We start from the raw sequence: 24,179 nt of genomic DNA, 5'->3' as shown, positions 1-24,179 counted from the left end.
AGAAGAAAACATCTAACCACTAAGCATTTGAGACTGAAAACACTAAGAATTGTATTGCAAAACAGGTGAGAGAGACAACCTCAGCCTTGGCAAATGGGAAGCTGGGTTAAGTTCAAGTCTATCATTTTGGACTCAGTCCTTATTTCCTAGTCCTTGTCATCTAAACCTTGAATTCTGAGCAGTTTCAAATGTTAATAGTCATATTTGGCTCCACAGAAAAATAGGAAAACTCATGAATATCAAATAATAACATAGCTGATTAACTGAAGTTAGGTTTAAGAATCAATCTTCATGGACTTCCCTGCAATCCAGTGGTTAAGACTCCACGATTCCACTGCAGGGGGCGAGGGATCAATCCCTGGTCAAGGAACTAGGATCCTGCATGCAGTGGAGCAGCCCCCCCCCAAAAAAGAATCAGTCCTCATGGTACAAATAATAGTTGAGATACAAGGCTAAGGAAGAAAAGGAGTTGCTTTAGACAGAAAAAGGAGTTTTTCTGGGTTTTTTTGAAATAGGAGTTTTTAATTAAACATTTAACTCAATCAAATCATTTAGAGAATCCTTCAGCAACATCACTTTTGTACAAATCCTGTTTAAAAGAAAACTGAATAACTTTTTTTTAAAAAAGAATGATGTATATATTATTATAGAATAGCATTACTACAGAGGACTAAACTTTCTCAGTGTAGATTTGGGGGGAGAAGATAAACTGTTCGAAACTGACTGGGTTCATAAAAACCTAAGCGAGAGTTCGCAAAGCAAAAGTGAAAATGTGATTATTTACTGGCCTTTTTGCTGAACTCTATTTTTTGATCTTTTCAAAAAGGAAAAAAATTCAAGGACGAATAAGATCCCCTGCTTAAGATTAGGGAACTATGACTTACTCTTCAGCTAGTAGACAAGTGAAGAGCACAGCTGCTCTAAGTGACTGTCTTAATCTCTTAACTAATCTGCTTTCACCTCCAACGTATATTCTACTACAGTCCCAGTTTTATAAAGTACCTAGTGTGTCATGGTAGTTTCCACTAAGTTTGAGTAACAAGAATGATTCATCTGGATCAATTAAAGATATCATTCATTAATGAGCATAAGAATATGCTTAGCCTGAAGAAAGATGATTAAAGATAAACAAATTATCTTTCTACAAGTACTTAAGAGCTATGTATAAAACCAGTAGCTTTATTCTGTATTGCTCCAAAAGGCCAGATGAGGACTAATGGGCACAGATTTCCTTCAGGTAAGCCTATTTTCACTAGACATAAGAATGCACATACTATTTTACAAAAATTTGTCTTCTTAGTGGCTTCTATAAATGCCCAGCTTATATCAAGCACTTTAAAACGACTCTCACAAACCAATCATGTATATGAAACTCACTGAATAAAATCCAGAGGGTTGGGTTGATTAATTTTATTTCTATTCTTTCACAAAGATCATGTAAGTTGCATCACTCAACTCACAAAATTCTTATGGAGTACCACTTAAAATATTCAATATTTTGATGTTAAACCTAATTTACAGCTAGTTATAAATGAACGTAATTGTAAGAGGCCCGCTTTATGCTTTAAAAAAAAGTGTTTTTGTTTTTGCTTTTTAAATAGGAAAAACTTCTGATGGGTCTAACTTTAAGATGAAGTCTTTTACCTTATCCACAGTGGAAAATGTCTTCATTTTAAAAAATTCTGAATGCTTAAAGGGATGATGGCTAAGTTGATTCTCAACTAGAGGAGAAATTTCCAAAAGGAGGTAGGTGGTTAGGAGACTATAAAAATTTTTTTAAAGGCATATTCAACATATATTTACATTGGGAAAACAAGATTATCGAAGAGAGGTGAAAGAAAGTCGACTGAGAATCTGTGCTCTAGAGGAATTTGTTTTTATTATTCTAGTCTCATTATACCTTGTTTCATGTTAGGGATTTCACCATTTAAAACTTAAAAACTTGTTATGCTATTACCAAGTTTAATCTACTAGCAACAGATTTTGAAACACGACAAAAGAAAACTATATTCTAATCTAGTTCCAGCTTGTAAAGTACCTAAAGATATTTTTCAAAAACGTTCAGAACAGTGCTCGCTTCTGTAGCATATATACTAAAATTGGAACGATACAGAGAAAATTAGCACGGCCCCTGCGCAAGGACGACACACAAATTTGTGAAGGGTTCCATATTTTTAAAAAGAAACGAAGTTGAGTTATTTCTAGTGACGTGGATGGACCCAGAGACTGTCATACAGAGTGAAGTAAGTCAGAAAGAGAAAAAACAAATACCGTATGCTAACTCATATATATGGAATGTAAAAAAAAAAAAAAAAAAAAAAAAGGTTCTGAAGAACCTATGGGCAGGACAGGAATAAAAACGCAGACGTAGAGACTGGACTTGAGGACATGGGGAGGGGGAAGGGTAAGCTGAGATGAAGTGAGAGAGTGGCATGGACATATATACACTACCAAATGTACAATAGGTATCTAGTGGGAAGCAGCCGCATAGCATAGGGAGGTCAGCTCGGTGCTTCGTGTCCACAGAGGGGTGGGATAGGGAGAGTGGGAGGGAGACGCAAGAGGAAGGAGATATGGGGATATATGTATCTGTATAGCTGATTCACTTTGTTATACAGCAGAAACTAACACACTACTGTAAAGCAATTATACTTCAATAAAGATGTTAAAAAAATGTTCAGAATGAAGAAGTAAGGAAAAAAATATCCAACGTAACTTTTTTCTTCTCTAAAAGCAGACATTTTGCTGGAGTTTTGTTTCACTTTCTGCCACAGTTTCACATGTAAAAGAAATTTAAGAAAACCTGGGCTGGTCTAAATACTTTTTTAAATGTACTTCTAGAACCAAAGAGGTAATGGGATCAAAAAAAAAAAAAAATTTAGACATCCCCTTCCGGCGGGGCGGGGGGGAATTTGGGGACTGTACACCATCAAATTTAAATAGGTAAATACACGTTTTAAATTTTTTAAGTTACATTTTATCACACAACCATATTTCATACAATTGAGCTCATATATTCTGAACTTTTGAAAGTTAATTTTTTTCCTATAAAACGAGGTTAATACTTGTCCGACAAGTATTAATTTGGCTTACCTTTCTGTTAAATAAACATTTTCTTCAATCAGATCAAAGTAACAAGGCATCTTCCCTTGCTTGGCACATTCCTTCCACCGCTGTGGGTCCCTGAAGTCCTCCATGACACACGAAGGCCCAACCAATGCTGAGCCTAGAGGCACTGCTGTCTCTCCCTGCTCTATCTCCACTCTAACTTTCTTTCTGTCCTGAAGCTCACCATCACTTTCAGAATCACTCTCCAATTCCTGTCTCCTTTTTTTAAGAGGCCCTCTATCTTTCATATCATTTTTTTCTAAGTTTTTCGAAAGATCTTTCTTCTCATTCACAGCTAAAGAGTCCTTAATGGAATTGCTGCTTATTTCAGGTGCTTGCACTGACCCCTTGTCCTTCTGAAGGGACAGAAAAAATTTACTGGACTGGCCTGAAAAGTGAGATCCTCCACGTTGATCCCAATTCTCCTCCTCTTCACGGTCATCTGTTAAGGAATCTGGTACCTGCCCTTGAATTCGATCATACACAACCCCAGTTCCAGGCGGTCTACCTGCTGATCTTGGATCCCAGTAGCCATTGCCTTGCCAGTAATTACGTGTCCCACTATACTGTTCTGCACTTTGCTGATACTTGTGTCCACCATAGGCTCCATAGCTGCTGTCAGGTTGCTGATACGTGGTAGTAGGCTTTTCTTGTTGAGAGAAGTCCCACCCTAGATTTCTGAGCTCTTCGGATGAATGGAAACCATCCACTCGGGAGATGTCACAGGAAGAAAAATTTGACTCTGTTTTTCCCAGTCTACTATCTGGCCTGTTAGGGAAAGTGGTCTGTGGCCGAGACTTACTTGAGACATCTTCAAAATCATCAGAAGAATAAACGGGCAGCTCTTCTTGCTGCCTAGAAGTTATTTTGGCTTTCACTGTTTCCTCAGAATTTGGATGACCTAGAGGGTCAGATTTTATGTCTGTATGACTTGTACTATCAACCCCATCACTCTGAGGATGAGCAATTTCAGACAGGTGATTATCTATCTGTTTTCGGCTGGGCTGTATAAAAGAAATTTCTGAATTCTTCTCTGTTGCTTTATGAAAGAAAAACTTCTCAGTTTGAGGACAGGCTTTACTTGCTATACTCTCAAATTTTTCCTCATATGAATGCCTCCTTGGCTCCAATCGCTCATCTTCCCAGTGGTCAGAATAGTGTCTGTAACTTTGACTGCTCCGAGAAGAACAAGGACTTGTTTCTTCCATGGGCAAAGTAGAATTCTTTGGCACAACCACAACAGACTGAAGACGGTTTCTTGGAATACTGCTATCATCAGAATCTGTATCTTCTGAATCACTTTCATCACTTGAACTTTCGGAAGAACCAGAATAATCTTCATGGACAGTAGATACAATCTCTGAGGCATGACCACTACTGTCACATTTTAAGGTATATGTTACACCATCACTGTCCTCCATGATTAAATTCAAATCACAAGAAGAAAATACAACTTCTGAATCATCAGAAGTATGTGCATGTCCTCTTCCACCTTCTTCATCTAAAGAGATTTCTGGTCTTCCTCTTCTATCAGGCAGTATGGAATTCCCTTCTTCTTGAGCCTCTTGCACACATTTCCCAGATAGTCCATTATTATGCCTGTTTTCCCAGGAAGCAAATCCTCTTCCTGAATCAGGAAGGCCACTACCTACTTCTATTATTTCTTTCTCTGAATGCTTTAAAAACTCTGAGCTTTTACTCTTCAACACAGCATCCAAAACTGTAGATGTATTTTCTCCACATTGCAAGACAGTTAAACTGTCTACTTTTATTCCTGGTGGAAGACTCTGAAGAGATGAAGCAATATATGAGCTCCCTGTAGGTTGATATAAATCATCAAAATGATTAACAGAAGCTGAACTAGTACTACCAACACTCTGCTTATATTCTCCACATGCAAATTTTGAGTGCTGATCTGTCAGACTTCCATTATCACATATAACTGTTTTTGATTTCAAATGCACATTCATAAAGCTATTTGAAGAAATCTTCGTTACTAAAGGCTCAGTATTTTCAGCTCCGGAATGACACAAAGAAGGGCGGTTGTCGTTTGAAGTACAGTATATATCTGAATCTTTGGTTTTACAGCAAGAAACTCTCACATCAACTGGTTCTTTAACTTTTGTTTTGGAATAATCTATAGTCATAACTGGCAGAGATATGAGTTGATCCTGGTGTGGTGACACTGGAGGTTCTGTTTCTCTAAATGGGCTTTCTGACTTACTATGCTGCATGCGAGTATCATCCAAGTCTTTTTCTTTACATCTATTAATATTTTGAAATCCATTTGATGAAAGCATGCACGTTTTTACCAAAGGGGATACCTCTGATCCAGTCACACTATCATCAGAAGACATCAAAACAGTGTCACGTTTAGAAGTGCAAAATGTTGCCAAATCAGATTCTGCCCCAGGAGATCCGTTTATATTAAATTCTGTGGGACAATAACTTCTTAATTGATCATTCTTCACTTTACATAAAGAGTCTAATTCCTTAATACTATCATGGCTATCATGTCCTATAAATTCAGATTTAAAAACAGGTGATTCATCTAGCTTTTTAAAAGTAGGTGAATCATTTAATCGATTTGATGGAGATGGAGACCCAATCTTCTCTCTTTCAGGAACTTTACTAATCATTCTTAATTCACTACCTTTTGAACAAGGAGCCTGTAAACTAAAAGAATGAGACTGTTTGATTTCCTCATTCAATTCTGTACAACAGAAAGAATTTTTAAATTTATCAGACTTGGGTACAGATTTTGAAGGGGCAGATTTATAACGGGAAGCACTGTTACCATGCTTGGAATATGAGGACCCCCGTCGGAATCCCAGTTCATTAGTGGGAGAACAACATCTTTTCATTGCTTCATTTTCTGAAGTCCTTTTGGATTCTCTTTCTAATTTTGAAGAATGCTTTCCTCTTTTCTCCATCTCTAAGTAAGAGGACTCAGATTTACAGTCTCGATCAGATTTAGAATAGGATGATGTCCTTAGGTCTCTGTAAGAGGAGGAATGAGATGAGGTGCGCCTTGAGTATGTCTTCTTATACTCATCTTCTGAGTCAGAACTTTCTCTTGCCCTGTTATCTGTATATGGCCGAGAATAGCGTGCCCTCTCTCGATAAGGGGAACTCCTATGGTAGCGACGATCAGAGTCATAATAATGGGATCGTTCTGACCGAGAATAGGATGAACTAGTTCTAGAACCTCTGTCAGATCTAGAACGAGACCTGCTCCGCCTTCGCTCTCTCTCTGATCTACAGCGAGAAGATACATAACGAGCATCTCTTTCAAGTTTTGAGTAGCTAAAATATTTATCATCTCTCTCTGTTTTAGATCGTGAAGATTTCCCTAAATCCTCACTTTTTAAAGTTGCTAAGCTCTTTTTTGAATCTCTTTCTTTTTCAATGTTGGCTGAAAATTTTAAATCATGTGATCTTTGACTTGAGGAAGTCCGTACAGAATCTTCATCAGATTCTGAACCAAGAAAGGTGCCTTCAGATTGTGAGGATTTCTTCTTAGAACCTGTTTTTTTAGAGCCCAGACTACTCTTAGAACTATCTGGAATTTCTTCTTCTTTCCCAATATGGGAATCTTCTTTTTGTGAAGGAATATCTGCTTGCTCATTCAAATTCTGAGTTATGTGTTCTTCTGAACTATTAGATACAGGGTCCTGCTTAGTGTCCACTTCTGATGATTCTGGTACAATTGTAACTGGTGGTTCCTTCAACGCTCTAGCAGCTACATCTATTGGTGCTGTCATCAGAACTGTCACTGGTGTGTGTGGCAAGGCCACTGGCTCTGTTACTGGTGCTGGTAATGAGGGTGTTGTGACTTGGGGAGGTGGAGGTGGTGGAGGTGGAGATGAGGGTGGCGAGTCTACAGTTGTTGATTCTGCTATGACTGCTGGTAATGGTACTATGGGAGGAGATGGAGATGCCACTGCTGCGGTAGAAGTCAGCAGTGGCCTGGATGTTACATGAAGCAGATGTTTCTTAAAATGGATTTTGCCCAATTCTACCCTTGATTTTGGTGGGGAAGATTCTTCTGTAGTAGATAATGTATCTCCCATGTCCATTTTAATTTTAGGGGTCGAGTCTACTTGAAGAGGTACAACTGGGGAATTTGGAGTATCATTTTGCTTTTCACTGCCAAGTGCCGTCAGAAACCTGTTCTGCAAAGTTTTCTTTGTAAGGCTGAAGCTGAATGACACCTTCTGTCGTCCCTGTTCCTCCAAATTAACTTTTGTCTTGGTGCCTTTGGGCAAAAACCGACTAGAAGCAACACCTTTGAACATTGGTCCTTTGATGAAACCTGTTTTCTGCACATTTTCAATCTTTGCCTATAAATGAACAAAAAAAGCAGTTACTACTACAATAAAGTTACTTTCAAATGGCTAGCATCACAGTTTAAAATGTCAGGGAAATGAAAAGTCCTTTTTAATGACAAACAGCATGAATTTCATTAAGCTATACATGCATTTTTAAAAACTCTTTATTATGGAAATTTTCAAACATACCCAAAAGTACAGAGAATAGTTTAATAAACCTCTAAGTACACATCCTCAGTTTCAACAATTATCCATATTTTTCCATTCTTATCTTAAAGAATTTTATCCAGTTTTATAACTATTTTCCAGGCAGAATTTTTAATGAGAATTTAAAAAATAATCTGATGTGTATTTCAAGATATACTACAAGAGGACATGTGGATAGAGAGCAACAGCTAACATCTCAGTAATGAAAATACTTTGTTCTTGTGTCCTATCTGAGAAGAAACATCAGAAGTCATTATAACCAGTGGTCTTCTGGTATCACACAGAATCACTTGGGTACTTGGTAGAAATATAGATCTGTGACAAAACTCCAGGAAATAACAATTCAATAGCTCTAAGGTGAATAAAAAAGTTTATTTTGTTTTGTTTTTTGAGAACAAGCATCTCAGGCAATTCTGAGGGATTTCCTAGATTTGGGAAGCCACTGGTATAAAGCAGTCTCCCATCTCACTCATTTCACAGATGAGGTAACCAAATGGGGACCAGGCCTTTCTGCCTTCCTGGAAATTACTCTGTCCTGGCACACTACCACTGCATCTGCCTGGGCCCCACACACCCAGGCCATGCTGATTTACAGTCTGATGCTACCGTAAGTGACAACTACAAAGTATACATCGAAGAAGACTTCACCCTTCAATATTTGCCAAACCACCAAAGGAACTGATGGGCGTTAGAAGTTAAAGGCATAACCTCGGTTGTAGACAGAACAGCAGAAAAGTCTACAGCAACAAACTCAAGCCTAAATTAAAGATAGTACACTTGCCATCTACAACATTTTTCTAACTGACATTCTTTAATCAACTCTGGCTATTTAAGAGAACAGTTTTCCACTTCAACATGGTAAAATCTGAGATCAGTTTTCAAAATTATACAGTTACCATTCAAGTGGGAAAGTAAATGTTTTCACACGCATTATCACAGAGCAGTGGTCTTCAAATACTTTTTAAGAAAGAAAATTCACTTCTCAAATTGAATCTTACATGGAAGCTCAATGCGTAAAAACAGGTAAAAAGCTGTCTCCAAAGTTGCCAGCTTCCTTTACCTTGAACTAAAGCTCTTGAAACTCCAAAGTCTGAAAAACCATTTTCTTGAGATATACAACATCCCTCACTGGAATGAATTACTATAGATCCAAAAACAAAACTAAGCAAAAACTATTACTTCATTTCACATTCAAAATGATAGCTAAATTTTGAATGTTTTCAAGCTCATGATCTCTGAATATCTAATTAAATTATACTTACCTCATTTTCTTCTTCTCTATTGTCATCCAGCCAAGAAAGCATGCAAAAGAATAAAAAGAAATCATAAATACTTAAAACCGATTGAAATGTAAGTTGTTTTTTATTAAAACTTAGGATACCTACAACCTCCAGGTATATTCTATATAGGCTGTCCATTCCTTCATAGCCTTAGTTACATTTAGCATAGCAAATGTTTAATGAAGATAGTGTCATGCACTGTGTTAGGTGATGAAAAGAAAAGGTGAATAAAGCAGAGTTCCTGCCCTCAAGAAGTTCTTACAGTTTCCTGTAAATACAAAATATAAGTTTGTTATAAAAGTAATTCCAACATAATGGAGTAAATACAAGGATAGAAATATGCACAAATGTAACAGCAATGAGGAAGATAAGCAACTCAGTTTAGTGGAAGGATAGGAATGCAAAGAATCCTTCCTAAAAGAAAAATTAGTTTTTGAAGAATGTATTTGAAGGGAGATCCTAAATGAAGGAAGATCCCAGGCAAAGATATAGAGATTAAAACAGAACAATATGAGCAAGGAAACTATAAAATAATGTTATCTGAGTATAAAGCATAAGGCAGAAAGAAGCCAATAATTAGCCAAAGTAGGGAGCAGTGGCCAGGTCCAGAGGCCAGGTCTCTTACGATGAGAAACATTTTATCTTATGAATTGGTGGTTCTCAACCTGTTCTGGTATCCATTCAGCAGTCCCTTTGCTTAATGCAAGGTTTACACTCTACATCAGAGCATGTGGCTTTCTGAGCTCACAGTTATATTCTAACAAAGATAACCACACTATGTCCTGACTGAGTAATCAAAAGCTCAAAGTCTGGTGTATACCAGTACACTGAAGCACACTGGGGGAAGAGAAGATACGAAAGGGTTTTAGGCTATAACAGCCAGATTTGTATTTTAAGCCGGTGTCTCTGTAGGCTATGTGGCAAGACTGGAGTACAATAATCTGTCTTAAAGGCCTCTTAAAAGAAATGTACTAAAAATCCTTTTCCTAAATGTAGGCTTTACTCCACCGTAATTCAGTCCATTCACCAGAGTCCATGGTAGCCATACAAAACAAAGTAATGAAGGAGAAACAAAGTTGGCAATACATGGATGAGATCTAAAGCACTGCCAGGGTTAAACACTTTTTTCTACTCTAAAACCACAGACTACAGAGATGTGACCTTAGAACTGTTGTATTTCATCAATTCTATGATATACATTTTTCCCATATATAACACCTCTATACAATGCATCATATTATCAATAACATCACAGTCTAATTGGCAGAGTTTTTTCCTTTCTTAGTGATTAAAAAAAATAATTGTGTCTCACAATACGGCATACTAGATTCGATTTAAATTAGTACCATGTGAAATTTTTTTTAAAGACTAGAAAAAGAAACCTGGAGATGTCCAAGCATTTGGAATGTCATTCATATTTGTACTCCTCTTTTCAGTGGACGTTTTTGAAAAAGCATTCATGGTTTTCTTCACGGTAGCCATACACACAAAGTGCTGGAAATACTAAGGTTACCAGAACCCTTTCCTAAGTCTCAGCACTTATACTTTGGATAAACAAGTGAAAAGAATTCTGACAAGCTGTAATCAAAGTTAACACATGATCAAAGGGCTAAAGAAACATTATAAATGTGGGACTTGAGTGGGCATGTGAGGGGAGGAAATAAAATTTCAATTCAGAAATCAGAAAACTGCTTGACAAAGATAGCAAGGCATGTCCCATAACTTGATAATATTTTTTTAATTTATAATTAAAAGGGGACTTCCCTCGTGGTCCAGTGGTTAAGACTCCACGCTCCCAATGCAGGGGGCCCGGGTTTGATACCTGGTCAGGGAACTAGATCCTGCATGCCGCAACAAAGACCCAGTGCAGCCAAATAAATAAATAAATATTTTCAAAAATAAATTTATAATAAAAACAATATAAGCACATACAGAAAATGTGGGGGAAAATATCAAATTTTTCTCATCTTAAAATCATTTCATGTTAATAGAAATCAAATTACACACAAGCAAAAAGAAAAGTCCATAATCCAACCCATCCAGAGACAACTGCTGCAAACACCTTGGTATACAGAGCCTTCTAACACTTCTTTTGTGTGTGGGGAGGGCGTTACAACAGAGATTTTTGTTTTTCTTTTTGAGTATAGTAATCATACCATTACAAGCCATTCTGTACCTTGCTTCCCCCCCTCATCATAAATACAGCAGGTGAGCAAACGAGGTGTTTAGATCAAAGAAAAAATGGAATCACTGCAAGTGATGGAGGGAATGATCTTGAGAGAAGGGGATATAGATGAGTAAAGACATAGTTAAGTTTCAAAATAAAGCAAGAATATTCCTTTTGGCCTATATTTCTCTCTGACATCATTAGTTGAAAGTTAGGGGCAGGGACAAGGTAAAAGACTTGAAAAAATTTTTTTAAATTAAAGTGTGGGGAACAAAAATGGAAGCAGACTATAATCTTCAATGTTGCTGCCCCAAGTTGGACATTACTAATTTATAATCGGAGTCATTGGCACACTTATGTTATTTCCCCTTGCAGCATTATATCTAGAAGAGAGGAAGAAGAAGGCAAGGGGCTGAGAGAATTGAAGGCATTGCCAAGAATGAGCCACAGATAATAGAATAGGGAGTAGAATCTGAAGGAAGCTGATAAACTGAAGGAACAGGGTAGGGACAAGACAGCAGCAGCTTCAAAGAGTAGATTTGGTAGAAACCAGAAAGAGAAGTAGAAGGGTATCATGAAGGAATTGGATATTATGGTCAGACTAATATTTCAGAGTTGGAGTACCCTTCAGGAGATAATACCTAGGTGTGGCCAGGGGAGTAGAATGCCACAGCAATAAGAGGACAAGCCCTGTTTGAAGATATTAATGAAATTGTGAGGCCATAATTAATAGCAAGAATCAGCCACAAATGTTTCTTATAAAAGAACACTTGCGGGGACTTCCCTGGTGGCGCAGTGGTTAAGAATCCGCCTGCCAATGCAGGGGACACGGGTTCAATCCCGGGTTGAGGAAGATCCCACATAAAATGGAGCAATTATGCCCATGCACCACAACTACTGAGCCTGTGCTCTAGAGCCCGCGAGCCACAACTACTGAAGCCCGCGTTCCTAGAGACCGTGCTCCGCAACAAGGGAAGCCACCACAATGAGAAGCCTGCACACCGCAACAAAGAGTAGCCCCTGCTCACCGCAACTAGAGAAACCCCATGTGCAGCAACAAAGACCCAACGCAGCCAAAAATAAAAAATAAATTTATTTTTTTTAAAAAAAAGAACACTTGCTTTGGTAAATAATATAATGTCAAGAGCAAAGAACAGGGTTTTTAAAGGAAAGTTGCTGGAACAAGGGTATGGAAGCCACAGGTAAGAGTACTGAGCCTCCTGTGCCCCTGCCATAAAAAATGAGGCATGCGAAAACAGGCATTTAAGTCTCCAGCATGGGATTGTGCTAGAGTGCCTTATTTCTTCTTTTGAAAAGCTACTACAGAAGAAAAACCAGAGGAATACCGCAGCCAGTTTTCTGTCAAAAACGTACAGTATGCAGATCTGCAGCTTACTAAAGAACTATAAAGAATTCTGACTAATCCATGTCAACACAGAGACAAATCTCTATTAGGTCACAGGACACATGTGGGAAAAGACTTAATTAAGAGTTTTAGTCATAGCAATCTCAAAGAACCAAAGAATGACATGATTATTCAAATCAACAACCAACCAACTTCTCAGGCTAGAACATAAGACGTTTCCAAAGGGAGGCTTGGTATAATGAGAGATATTTGGCCATATCAACAATATTCATAAATATAAACAAGTTGGATAGTAAAAGAATCTATTCTAAATACCATGTTACACAGGAAATGGTTATAGTTAAAACGGAAGTATTTTTGTTTACTGTGGAAAAAAGACAATTTAAAGCAGTAGTCCCCAACCTTTTGGGTACCAGGGACCAGTTTCGTGGAAGACAATTTTTCCACGGACTGGGGTGCGGGTGTGTGGGGGGGTTCATGCAGTAATGCGAGCACTGGGGAGCGGCAGATGAAGCTTTGCTCGCTGGCCCGCCACTCAACTCCTGCTGTGCAGCCGGGTTCCTAACAGGCTGTGGACCGCTACCGGTCCTTGGCCCAGGCATTGGGGACCCCTGATTTACAGAACCTTAGTGATTTATTTCAAAATATCAGAAAACTTCCAAGATAAAATAGTCTTATTTTGCTCAATTCCAAAACTTGGACCTGTGACCGAGAGAAGTATAGAATGACAGATTCTACCTCATTTTAATTTAGAACATTTTAAATTAGTTTTCTTTCTCTATTTGAAAAAGTAACACATGTACGCAGGGGAAAACTTTATAATACAAAAAGATATACAACTAAAATTAGATCTCTCTACATAGTGGCAACTATTGTTAAGTTTTGTACATCCTTCTAAAAACTGTGTGCATATATGAGCAAATACATTACTTTTAAAGGAGAAAAGACATACACAAATGGAAACATACCCTTCTCTACCTTTTCTCCACTTAAAGCCCTGGATATAATTACATATCAACATATTTAGATACAGCTTCAGTTGTAGTTCTACTGGCATAATAGCTTTTCATAAGTCATTGGTATTTTCTTTTTTCTGGCAAGTGCTTTTTCAGGTCCTTTGTCAATCGATTACCTATTGAGTTGTCAGTCCTTCTTACTGCTTTATAAAAACAATATGTGAGGAAGCTGCAGCTGGAATGTGTCACTGTACAGGGTACTTAAGTTTCCTTGTCCTCAGAAATGTTTAAGAAGAATCTGGATGAGAACTTACCTAAGATCTGACAGAATTCCTAACCGAGATATAAGGCTACAAAAGTGAGGCCCTAGAAGGTCTCAATCCGGGCCTTCAGTTTATTGAATTTTCTGAACCACAAATCAGGAACAGCATTTTATCTTGATTTTAATAAGTAAAGACTTTAAAGAGTAACTTCTACTTAATCTTTAAAGATTTCTTACTAAAATTCAAATATTCCTCAAATATAATACTTAAAGCCAGTGTTTCTCACATCTGAGTGATGCAGGGGCCTTTTTTTTCCTAGTAAGTTTGAATGTGTATGAATTTTTTATTCAGAGCAGTAGATTTTTACAAAATACTGTCTTTTAGATTCTGTATTGAACATTCACCCTGAGGACTTTGGTCTACTGAATGAAAGCTTTAGTCCCTCTAATAGAATTACAATGCATATGTCAAATAAAAAACATTCAGGGAGAATCTCAGAAGTCCACACTTTTTTTTTCATATACATATATCTATTCTTTCTCAGATTCTTTTCCATATAGGTATTACAGAGTACTGAGTAGAGTTCCCTGTGCTATACAGGTCCTTGCTGATTATCTATTGTATATATGTGTTAATCCCAACCTCCCTTATCCCTCTCCTCCACCTTTTCCCTTTGGTAACCATAAGTTTGTTTTCTAAATCTAAATTTATTTTATATTTTATCCTTGAACAACATGGGGGGTTGGGGTGCCAACCCCCGCACAGTTGAAAATCTGCATATAATTCTAGTTTATATGTTTATGAACATAAACTCTATGCTTATATTTTATAATCCTCCATATCTATGGTTCTGCACCTGTGGATTCAATAAACTGCAGATTGTGTAGTACCCATTTACTGATAAAAATCCATGTATAAGTGGACTTTCGCAGTTCAAACCCATGTTGTTCAGGGTCAACTGTACTTGAAAATTACCACTGAAAGGTAATGGTAGTTTTCAAGTGAAATAAATTTTAAAACTTAAAAATAATTGTTAAGGTCTGTAGGTTAGAAAATCGTATTGTTACTTTCTTGAAATTGAGTTGTACAGTGATTATATGAGAATGACCTTGTTTTTAAGAAATACACATTGGAAGACACAGGGATAAAAAGGCATCATGTCTGCAACTTTCAAACATTTCAGAAAAAAAGAAGTAATTGTGTGTGTGTGTGTGTGTGTGTGTGTGTGTGTGTGTATAAAAAGAGAAAGGTAAGTGGGAAAATGTTCACATTTGGGGGATCTAGATGAAGGGTATATAAGAAAGAAATCCTTATTGTTTCTGAAACCATTCTATAAGTCTGAAATTATTTCAAAAATTAAAAATTATTTTTTTGGAATTTCCCTGGTGGCACAGTGGTTAAGAATCCACCTGCCAATGCAAGGGACATGGGCTCCATCCCTGGTCCGGGAAGATCCCACATGCCATGGAGCAACTAAGCCCATGTGCCACAACTACCGAGCCTGCACTCTAGAGTCCACAAGCCACAACTACTGAGCCCGTGTGCCACAACTACTGAAGCCCACGTGCCTGGAGCCCATGCTCCGCAACAAGAGAAGGCACCACAATGAGAAGCCCGTGCACTGCAAGGAAGAGCAGCCCCCGCTCGACACAACTAGAGAAAGCTCGCACGCAGCAACAAAGACCCAAAGCAATCCAAAAAAATAAATAAATAATGGATTTTTTAAAGTATATTTTCAACGTAAGGTAAAATATAAAAAACTATTAAATATCCTCACAGACTCCTTCACCCCTTAAGAATGTGTTAAGAAAAAAAAATACTAATGGACTTCTGGAGATCCTAGAGCCTCAGCTGGAGAAACACTACCTGAAGAAACACTACTTGAAATCTTTCAAAATTCATACTCTGGTAGGCACTGATTAGAATAAGCTACATAAAAACTAGACCTTATAATAAATAGAGTATAAAATTGCAGAGGTAGTATTGTGAAGAGGTGAAAACTCAGAGATAAGACAGGAGAACTGATTGATAACAAAAGGAAGGATGCCACCAAGGACAAAACCGAAAACTAGTATTTCATAACATTGCTTATGACACATCCTAGCCCAGAGGTTCACTTCAAGTAGTACTCTGAGCTCTCTAGAAGAAAATTGGTTTGCTGTATATACCCTGGCCCAAGTAAGAGCCACGCAGAAGTACTGGCAAGGAACCCTACTCAAGTACCAAGTGATTATCCCCGACATTAAGAAAGAAATGGAATTTCACAGCTCCAGCCACCCACCTCCTGCCCCTCCATTTGTTCCCTTTTAAGATTTCTAAATCTTTGACCTGCTCCCCAACAGGTACAAATGAAAATATCTGTCATGGAAAAAAAAAGTCGGAATGAATGCACTGAAGTCATGCATGTTTTGACACTTATGCATTAAGGCACTTACAGTGTCATACATTCAAGACTTAAAATGCCTCAGATCTTCAATGATATGAAAAAGTACATAAGGGATAAAGTCTTCATAAGTAAAACTTTTACCACAAAAGATCACATCTACCTAGTTCACTGCTTGGCCTACGGTCATACACGTTTGCAAACCTCTTCCAAATAAAATGAGTTCTGTAAACTAAAGTTTTGGTACAGAGTAGGTGTCCTAGCTAACTACCATGAGTTAGCTAGGCTTAAGGGAAATGTGGAAACTGCATCAGAACATATCTTTCCATAGCACACAACCACACTGATGGATTGACCAATGACTTATTTTAGAAGAGCAACACTGTTAATTGTAAGTATCAGTACACATCTCAATCACAAGGCTATTTGTTCAACAATTATTTAAGGATCTACCCCATTGAAGGAGGCAATATTAGTTCTATAAAGGCAAGATGTCAAGTTCACAATCCTTACCCCATCAGGATTTTCACACTCTATTGAAGTAATATGGCATAGAGGTATATCAAATAACCATGATACAAGGTAATAAATAATTATTGCCATAAATGAAATGGCTAATAAGGGGCTTTCGTATTAATTTTTCTTTCTTCAGTTCAACTTAGACTCACTTCCTGATTCTCCTTCTTTAGTATTTATTACTTTGCTTATAAGGATGTCAATGCAACAGAGCAAAGAGATCAAACTTTGATAACTATGTTGGAATCCTTTCTCTACATTTACTAACTCTATGATTTGCGCCATTCAATTCCCTTTCTCACCTTCCTAGATGCCTACTTCACACATCCCCCTACCCCAAATCTCAGTCACCACCATCTCCCTGACCACTCTCAACTGATACCACCACTTTGCTCAGTGTCCTATTTCTTGCCTTCTCAAGGACTTTCATTTCCTAATTAATTCCCTCTCCTCTATCATCAGTCTCTGTCTTTGTCTCTCTCCATTCTCATTAGTCAAACAGATTTTTATATGCCTTACCTTAAAAAAAGAGGGGGCCAATGGCAATTTCTTTCCTAGGCTTTCACAGGCCATATTCTCCTGTTTTTCCACCTACCCTCACTGGCTACTCCTATTAATCTTATCTGTTGGCGTCTTCTGAATGTCCTCCCGTTGGGAGTGTCCCAAAACCTGATCCCTACTTGGCCTTCCTTCTCTTCTCCATCTACTTTTTTCCCTCCTACCTCATCTCATCCAAATTCATGGCTTTAAGTGTCATCTATAGACTGTTGACTTCCACATCTCCAAACCAAACCTTTTGCACTTATTTACCTAAATGCTCACTGGACATTTCTCCTTGGATGTCTCATTTATCCCAAATGTAACATGGTCAAAATGCAACTAATGATGATAACCCCATACACCAATTAAGATGATTGTTATAGACACATATTATGAATTTTACATAACAGCCAGGTGGTCTTTCAAAAACATAAATCATATGGCACATATCTGCTCACCCTCTCTGACCTTAGCTCTTTTCAGTCCCTCCTCCTCATTCCCTAGCTTCTAGCCACATTAGCCTTCTTTCCATTCCTCAAACATTCCCGAAGGTTCTCTTTTAGAATACAGTTCTTTTAGAATACAGTTCACCCTCGATCTTTGACGACTACTTCTCAATCGTAAGATGACATCCCAAATGTTATCCCCTCTGAGATTCCCCCATCATTCTAACTTATAGTGCCTTACTTTATTCCTGGCCTTTATCAATATGAGGTTTTTTTCCCTTTGTTTTGTTTTAATGTAGTGCCTGTTTCCTCCCACTAGAATACAAGCTGCTTTAGGGCAGGGATTGGGTTTATCTTGCTCACAGGTGCATTTAAGTGCCCAAAACTCAGAACATAGAAAGTACTCAGTAAATATTTGGCTGGCATCATACTCACTTTCCTATCTATTTAGGCTTGCTTTACACTACTCCCCACTAAAAATTTCAATAGTTAAATGGTCTCCTCTAAGTTCAAACATATATCAGTCTTGACTTCAATAATTTTGCAAACTGCTCTTCTCAACCACCTTCCCTCTCTCAGCATTCACATACACATTATCAGCTCCCATACTCATCTTAGTCCTCTCAGTCACTTTCATTCACTTGACAATTATCTGAGTGCCTATGCCTTTCCTTAACATTCCAGACGCCACTAATAAACTCGACTCCTACATCATGTACTTTGCAGAATGACAATCACATACGTAGCCTTGACTTGCATTTATTGTTCCTGCCTTCCCAAATAGAGTTTAAGCTACAAAGAGACAAAGGCAAAATCTTGTCCTTACTGTAAAATCTCCCCTGGGTTTACCAGTCCCATTCCTAGCATAAATTCTCATTACTTTTTTTTTTTTTTTTTTTGTGGTACGCGGGCCTCTCACTGCTGTGGCCTCTCCCGTTGCGGAGCACAGGCTCCGGACGCGCAGGCTCAGCGGCCACGGCTCACGGGCCCAGCCTCTCCGCGGCACGCGGGATCCTCCCGGACCTGGGCACGAACCCGTATCCCCTGCATCGGCTGGCGGACTCTCAACCACTGCGCCACCAGGGAAGCCCTCTCATTACTTTTTGAATCAAAGAAATTCCTTAACAATAATACCAGGTTTTAGCTTTCTCATTTCAAGCAATTCTCAAAGGAAAAGAGGGAAATACCTCAAAACTGACCTGTGGAAAAAACCAAGCCATACAGGCCATAAATTAATTTATAACATTTGCCATACTTTCATCCAAGAAATAGGACACATGAGGACAAGTGAATTAAAACACTGATGAGAAATATATGTGATTTATGTGGACAAAAAAGTCATGAATACCACTGCTTTTTATCAAAGGCCTGGAAACTTTAGGCAAAGCACTTTGGAATGAATATGCTAACCTGAACTGGTGCCAATGGACTTGATAAACACAAGCACTATTTCTCACTTGCCCTAAAGTCCACATCTTCAACTTACATAGTATCTCAAACATAGAGTTTCGACTGACATGTACACAGATTAAATCTAGAAAAAAATTAATAAAAACAAATGTCATTAAAATTACAGCATTTACACAGCAGGAATATTCTCACAGTATGTCATCTGATCAAAGCTATCTCTGATATAGGTCAAAACAGCACTTCTCTCCCCCATGTCATACTCAACTACCCTTATACCCCCAAATAGTTGCAACTTTAATGCAGAGTGTCTATATAGATAGTAAGTAAAGCTATTTTCTTTAAACAAGAAATCACTTTGTAAACAAACACAGCTGATCTCGAATGTATCACTGTACATTTCCTAGTCAGTGAGGAAAGGCAAGAATAAGATCCCTAATATTAACAATTGTATATACCTGAACTCTGTTTCTAAATTTGTCTTCCAAATCAGCTTGCAGGAACACTTGAATGAAGTGAATTATGTTCTCCTGTTAAAACAATTTGTTCTCCAAAACCCATAATTAGGCTGCATGGGGATCTAATTTGAACATTTTAGGGCTTGTTACATACAAATGAGTTTCACTACTTTTATTCATTACTTTGAGTTACATCTCTTAAATTATCTGTTTTATTTTCCTCATTAGCAAATTGTAGGAGAGGGGATATCCATTACCAAATAACCTTCAAAACACAGAATGCATATATGCTGAAATTCATTTTTACTGCTAGTCAATAAATCACAACAGAAAGAGCTGAAGACAGTTCTCAGTAACCTCATTACATTATGTATACTACTGTCTTATAGCCCCATTATTAGACCACCATCACCATTATAGTAGCTAACAGAATATCTTCCATTTTTCAGGTACTTCGTTAAATACTTTACATACATCTAGCTCATTTGATCCTCAAACCTAAGAAGGGTACACTACATATTTGTATTCCCACTTTTACAAATGAAGAAACTTACAGTTATAGCTGGCAAAGTGGCAGAGCCAAGTATCCAGGGTGTTTGACTGCAGAGTCCTTGCTCCTTAAGTCAAATATTTATTAGCTATTACACAAAACTGGGAGAAAAAGGGTAAAAAGTTTCAGAGAAAAGTGTTTTGATTCAGTGTAATAGTAAATGTATCTGCCTAACAACAGAAGGGGCTGTATCATGAAATAAAGAGTAACAGAAGTGTTCAAACTAGAGTCCTGATGATCACGTGTCTGTGTTTCAGGGCAATCAAACAGATGGTGAGTAATAGCTGTACTTTATAGCAGAATTCGAGCTAATAAATGCAACAATCGTCAATGGTAGCAAAACCCAGTAGATGGAAGTTTGATGAGGAACTTTGTAATGAATGGATCAGAGTGACTACACCAGAATCCACTGATTCTGATATCACTAAAAGTAAGACAACAGGGTATGTGCCCCCCACATATGATGCAATAGGTAACTGATAAACTACTGGCAGTTGTGGGGGTGAGGGGTCTGATGTAACTACCAGTCTCAAAAATATATATAGCAAACATATAAGGAGACTATCACAGATAAAGACAGATTTGAAATCTAGTAATCACATAATGGGACTTCCCTGGTGGTCCAGTGGTTGAGAATCCACCTTCCAAAGCTCGATCCCTGGTCAGGGAACTCGGATCCCACATGCCGCAGGGCAACTGGGCCCTTTCGCCGCAACTACTGAGCCAGCGCTCTATGGAGCTCATGCACCACAACTAGAGAGAAGCCTGTGCGCCACAATGAAAGATCCTGCATGCAGCAACGAAGATGCCGTGTGCCACAACTAAGACCTGATGCAGCCAAATAAATAAATAAATAAATATTTTTAAAAATTCTTTAAAAAAATTATATAACTATTTTTTTAATGAACAGGGATGGTATACTAAATAACATTAAATATTTCCTGCCAATTGCATTAGATATGATAATGGCACTGTAGTTATTTTTAAAGCCTCTCTTATTTCTATATATTAAAGTATGAAATGAGAGAATATCTGACATGCTTTAAAATATTCCAGTAACAACAACAAAAAAGTAGGGGACAGATGAAAACAGAATGGCAAAACGTTAATAACTGTTGAAGCTGGGTAAGTACACTGGGCAAGGGCAAGGGGTATTCATTATACCATTCTCTCTTGTATGAATGTTTGAAATTTTCCATAATAAAAATTTTTTAATGTTTAATTGCAATATGAAAGAGGATAACAAATCTCCAAACAAATAAACAACAGGAGACCATGTGTGCACATGCAGCAAGCAAAGAAGTGTGCTGGCAAAAGATATGTATTCCTGTTACCATCCAATCACTCACTTACCCACAATCAGGGCCCATTTACCTGGTTGTGGCTAAGCATTAATCCCTTGACCCAAGCAAAAGTAATCACCAGGATTCACCCACCTGATTTAGCATCTATCTCTATGGTTGTTAAGAATTTAACTCCCCAACAATAATCTCCCCCCTAAAAATCATAAATATGTAACCACAGTAAACATTATGCTATGATGGGAAGTATTTTCCATAAATTAACTTTTGCCAAATAACATCAATACACAGTTCTACTTTAGAGTCATTTTTAAGAAATATTTATTTGGCTGCTCCAGGTCCTAGTTGCGGCATGTGGGATCTGTAGTTGCAGCATGCGAACTCTTAGATGTGGCAGGTGGGACCTAGTTCCCTGACCAGGGATTGAACCTGGGCCCCCTGCATTGGGAGCGTGGAACCTTAGCCACTAGACCACCAGGGAAGTCCCTACTTTAGAGTCATTTTATTTGAAAAGACTCAAGGTGAGAAACTTAAAAAAAAAAAAAAAAAACTCAGCAATGGTAAATATAAAACTGTTTTGTGTTTGGAAAGAAGAATATTAACATTCTGAATATTTGAATCCATTTTCCACCCATTTGACAGTCTTTCTGGATAAGGCACCACTGTGGAAATTTTCATTTCATGTGAAAATTATCTTTTGAGTTCTCAAGGTAAACCTAAGAACAATAGAGTATTTTGTACATCAAATGAAAAGTCTGGATGCAATTTCCACTTCCAGATACCAAATTCCAGATATATACTATATTATAATAATAATGTATACTGATAATAAATCTAGCTATTCCATAAAATAGAATTTTATCAGAACTTCTATACCATGGGTTTTTTGTTTTGTTTTGTTTTGTATCTCAAATGTCAAGTTATACTATATTACAATTTAGAAAATGTAGCTCATCTACAGCCCTAGCCGTCAAGTCCCTAGCCACTCTAAAATATTCCAGCCATCACAGAGGGGCAGTAAGTGAAATAAACAACTCACTGTAAGAGGTCAAATCCTATGCTCTATGACAAAGAAATACTGCAAGTTGACAAGGCAGATGCACACCTCACAGAGAAACAACAAAGGGTAAAATAAAATGATAAAAGGACCATGACAGGTCTATGACTTAGAATTAACAGTAACTAATACCATACCCAGAAGTTGAACTAGGCAGCTGGTTTTCATGCCTACCATCTACACCGATGAGAGCACTGAAAATCAAAGCTGACACTATGTAAACACTGTAAGCAGTACACGGTTCAGCCAAAGTTTTCTGTTCTAGGGCCCTCTGTCCAGAAGGCATGCTCCATCCAATTCCTCTTCTCCCGCATTATATGTTTTCAAAACACCTGATGAGGTGGCATAACAGTAATATATATAAGAGCAAAAGCTTGAAAAGTCAGTCAAACTGGATTTGAAAACCAACTCCAATACTTTTTAATACTTTTTAACCTAAGATGCTAAGAGAAATGGTGGCCAAACAGATTATCTATAAAACTGAGATAGTAGTACTGTAATTACTTCAAAGATGATGAGCGGGGAATATCTATTTAAAATCCTCCGTACAGAAAATATCTGCAAACAATGCAACGGACAAGGGGCTAATATTCAAAACATACAAACAGCTTATACAACTCAATATCAGAAAGAACAACCAACCCAATCAACATATGGGCAGAAGACCTAAATACAGACATTTCCCCCAAAAAATGACATACAGATGGCTAACAGGTACATGAAAAGATGCTCAACATTGCTAATCATTAGAGAAGTGCAAATCAAAAGCACAATATGGTATCACTTCAAACAGGGCAGAATGCCCATCATCAAAAAGTCTACAAATAATGCTAGAGAGGATGTAGATAAAAGGGAACCCTTATACACTGTTGGTGGGAATGTAACCTGGTGCAGGCACTATGGAAAACAGTATGGAGGTTCCTTAAAAAACTAAAAACAGAACTACAGTATGATCCAACAATTCCACTCCTGGGCATATATCTGGAAAAAAATGAAAACTCTATTTCGAAAAGATACATATACACCAATGTTCATAGCAGCACTATTTACAATAGCTAAGACATGGAAGCAACCCAAGTGCCCATCAACAGAAGACTGGCTTAAGATAATGGGATATATACACACAGTGGAGTATTACTCAGCCATAAAAAAGAATGAAATATTGCCACTTGTAGCAATGTGGATGGACCTAAAGAATATTATGCTTAGTGAAATAAATCAGACAAAAACAAATACTATATGATATTATTTATATGTACAATCTAAAAAATAATACAAATGAATCTTTATACAAAACAGAAAGAGACTCACAGACACAGAAATCAGATTTATGGTTACCAAGGTGGGGAGGGGACAAATGAGGAGTATAGGATTAACAGATACAAACTACTATACATAAAGTAGATAAGCAACAGGGATTTACTGTAGAGCACAGGGAATTATACCCAGTATCTTGTAATATAACCTATAATGGAATATAATCTGCAAAAAAACCAAATCACTATGCTGTACACCTGAAACTAACACAATATTGTAAATCAACTACACTTCAGTTAAAAAAATAAAAAGTGAAACCCTCCATAGAGCACCTGCCACATAGTGCTCAACAAATAAGAACTGTGAGCTATCTGAATTATGTATTTGAAATATTCTCTAACAAGTCTTCACTACTAGAAAATAAGCATGGGGCTTCCCTGGTAGTGTAGTGGTTAGGAATCCGCCTGCCAATGCAGGGGACACGGGTTCGGGCCCTGGTCCGGGAAGATCCCAGATGCTGCAGAGCAACTAAGCCCATGTGCCACAACTACTGAGCCTGCGCTCCAGAGCCCACAAGCCACAACTA

The 24,179-nt window shown here is 37.8% G+C and overlaps 1 protein-coding gene and 1 non-coding gene across 5 annotated transcripts in view; one reads left to right on the top strand and one right to left on the bottom strand.

Annotated features, from left to right (window-relative positions):
- The window catches only part of SETD2 (SET domain containing 2, histone lysine methyltransferase), a 117,760-nt gene that overhangs the window by 78,127 nt on the left and 15,454 nt on the right, over positions 1-24,179 (bottom strand). For 2 of the 4 annotated variants that reach the window (XR_010842590.1, XM_067044448.1), the window contains exons 2-3: positions 8,909-8,951; positions 3,094-7,451 (exon numbers count right to left, since the gene is read on the bottom strand). Coding sequence is in view for 3 of the 4 variants with exons in the window: in XM_067044448.1 (XP_066900549.1) it covers positions 3,094-7,451; positions 8,909-8,951 (4,401 nt within the window). In the remaining variant the exon portion in view is untranslated. The remainder of the gene's footprint in view (positions 1-3,093; positions 7,452-8,908; positions 8,952-24,179) is intronic. The other 2 variants (XM_059078154.2, XM_067044447.1) reach the window with 2 other exon arrangements.
- LOC131764734 (U6 spliceosomal RNA) lies at positions 2,070-2,176 on the top strand. Its single transcript, XR_009337935.1, has one exon. It is a non-coding gene; the product is annotated as a U6 spliceosomal RNA (small nuclear RNA).

Source organism: Kogia breviceps, chromosome 10 (genome assembly GCF_026419965.1).
Source record: "Kogia breviceps isolate mKogBre1 chromosome 10, mKogBre1 haplotype 1, whole genome shotgun sequence".
NCBI classification, from domain to species: Eukaryota; Metazoa; Chordata; class Mammalia; order Artiodactyla; family Physeteridae; genus Kogia; species Kogia breviceps.
The sequence above is the reverse complement of the archived record's forward strand: the minus strand, read 5'-3'. Positions and strand labels throughout refer to the sequence as shown.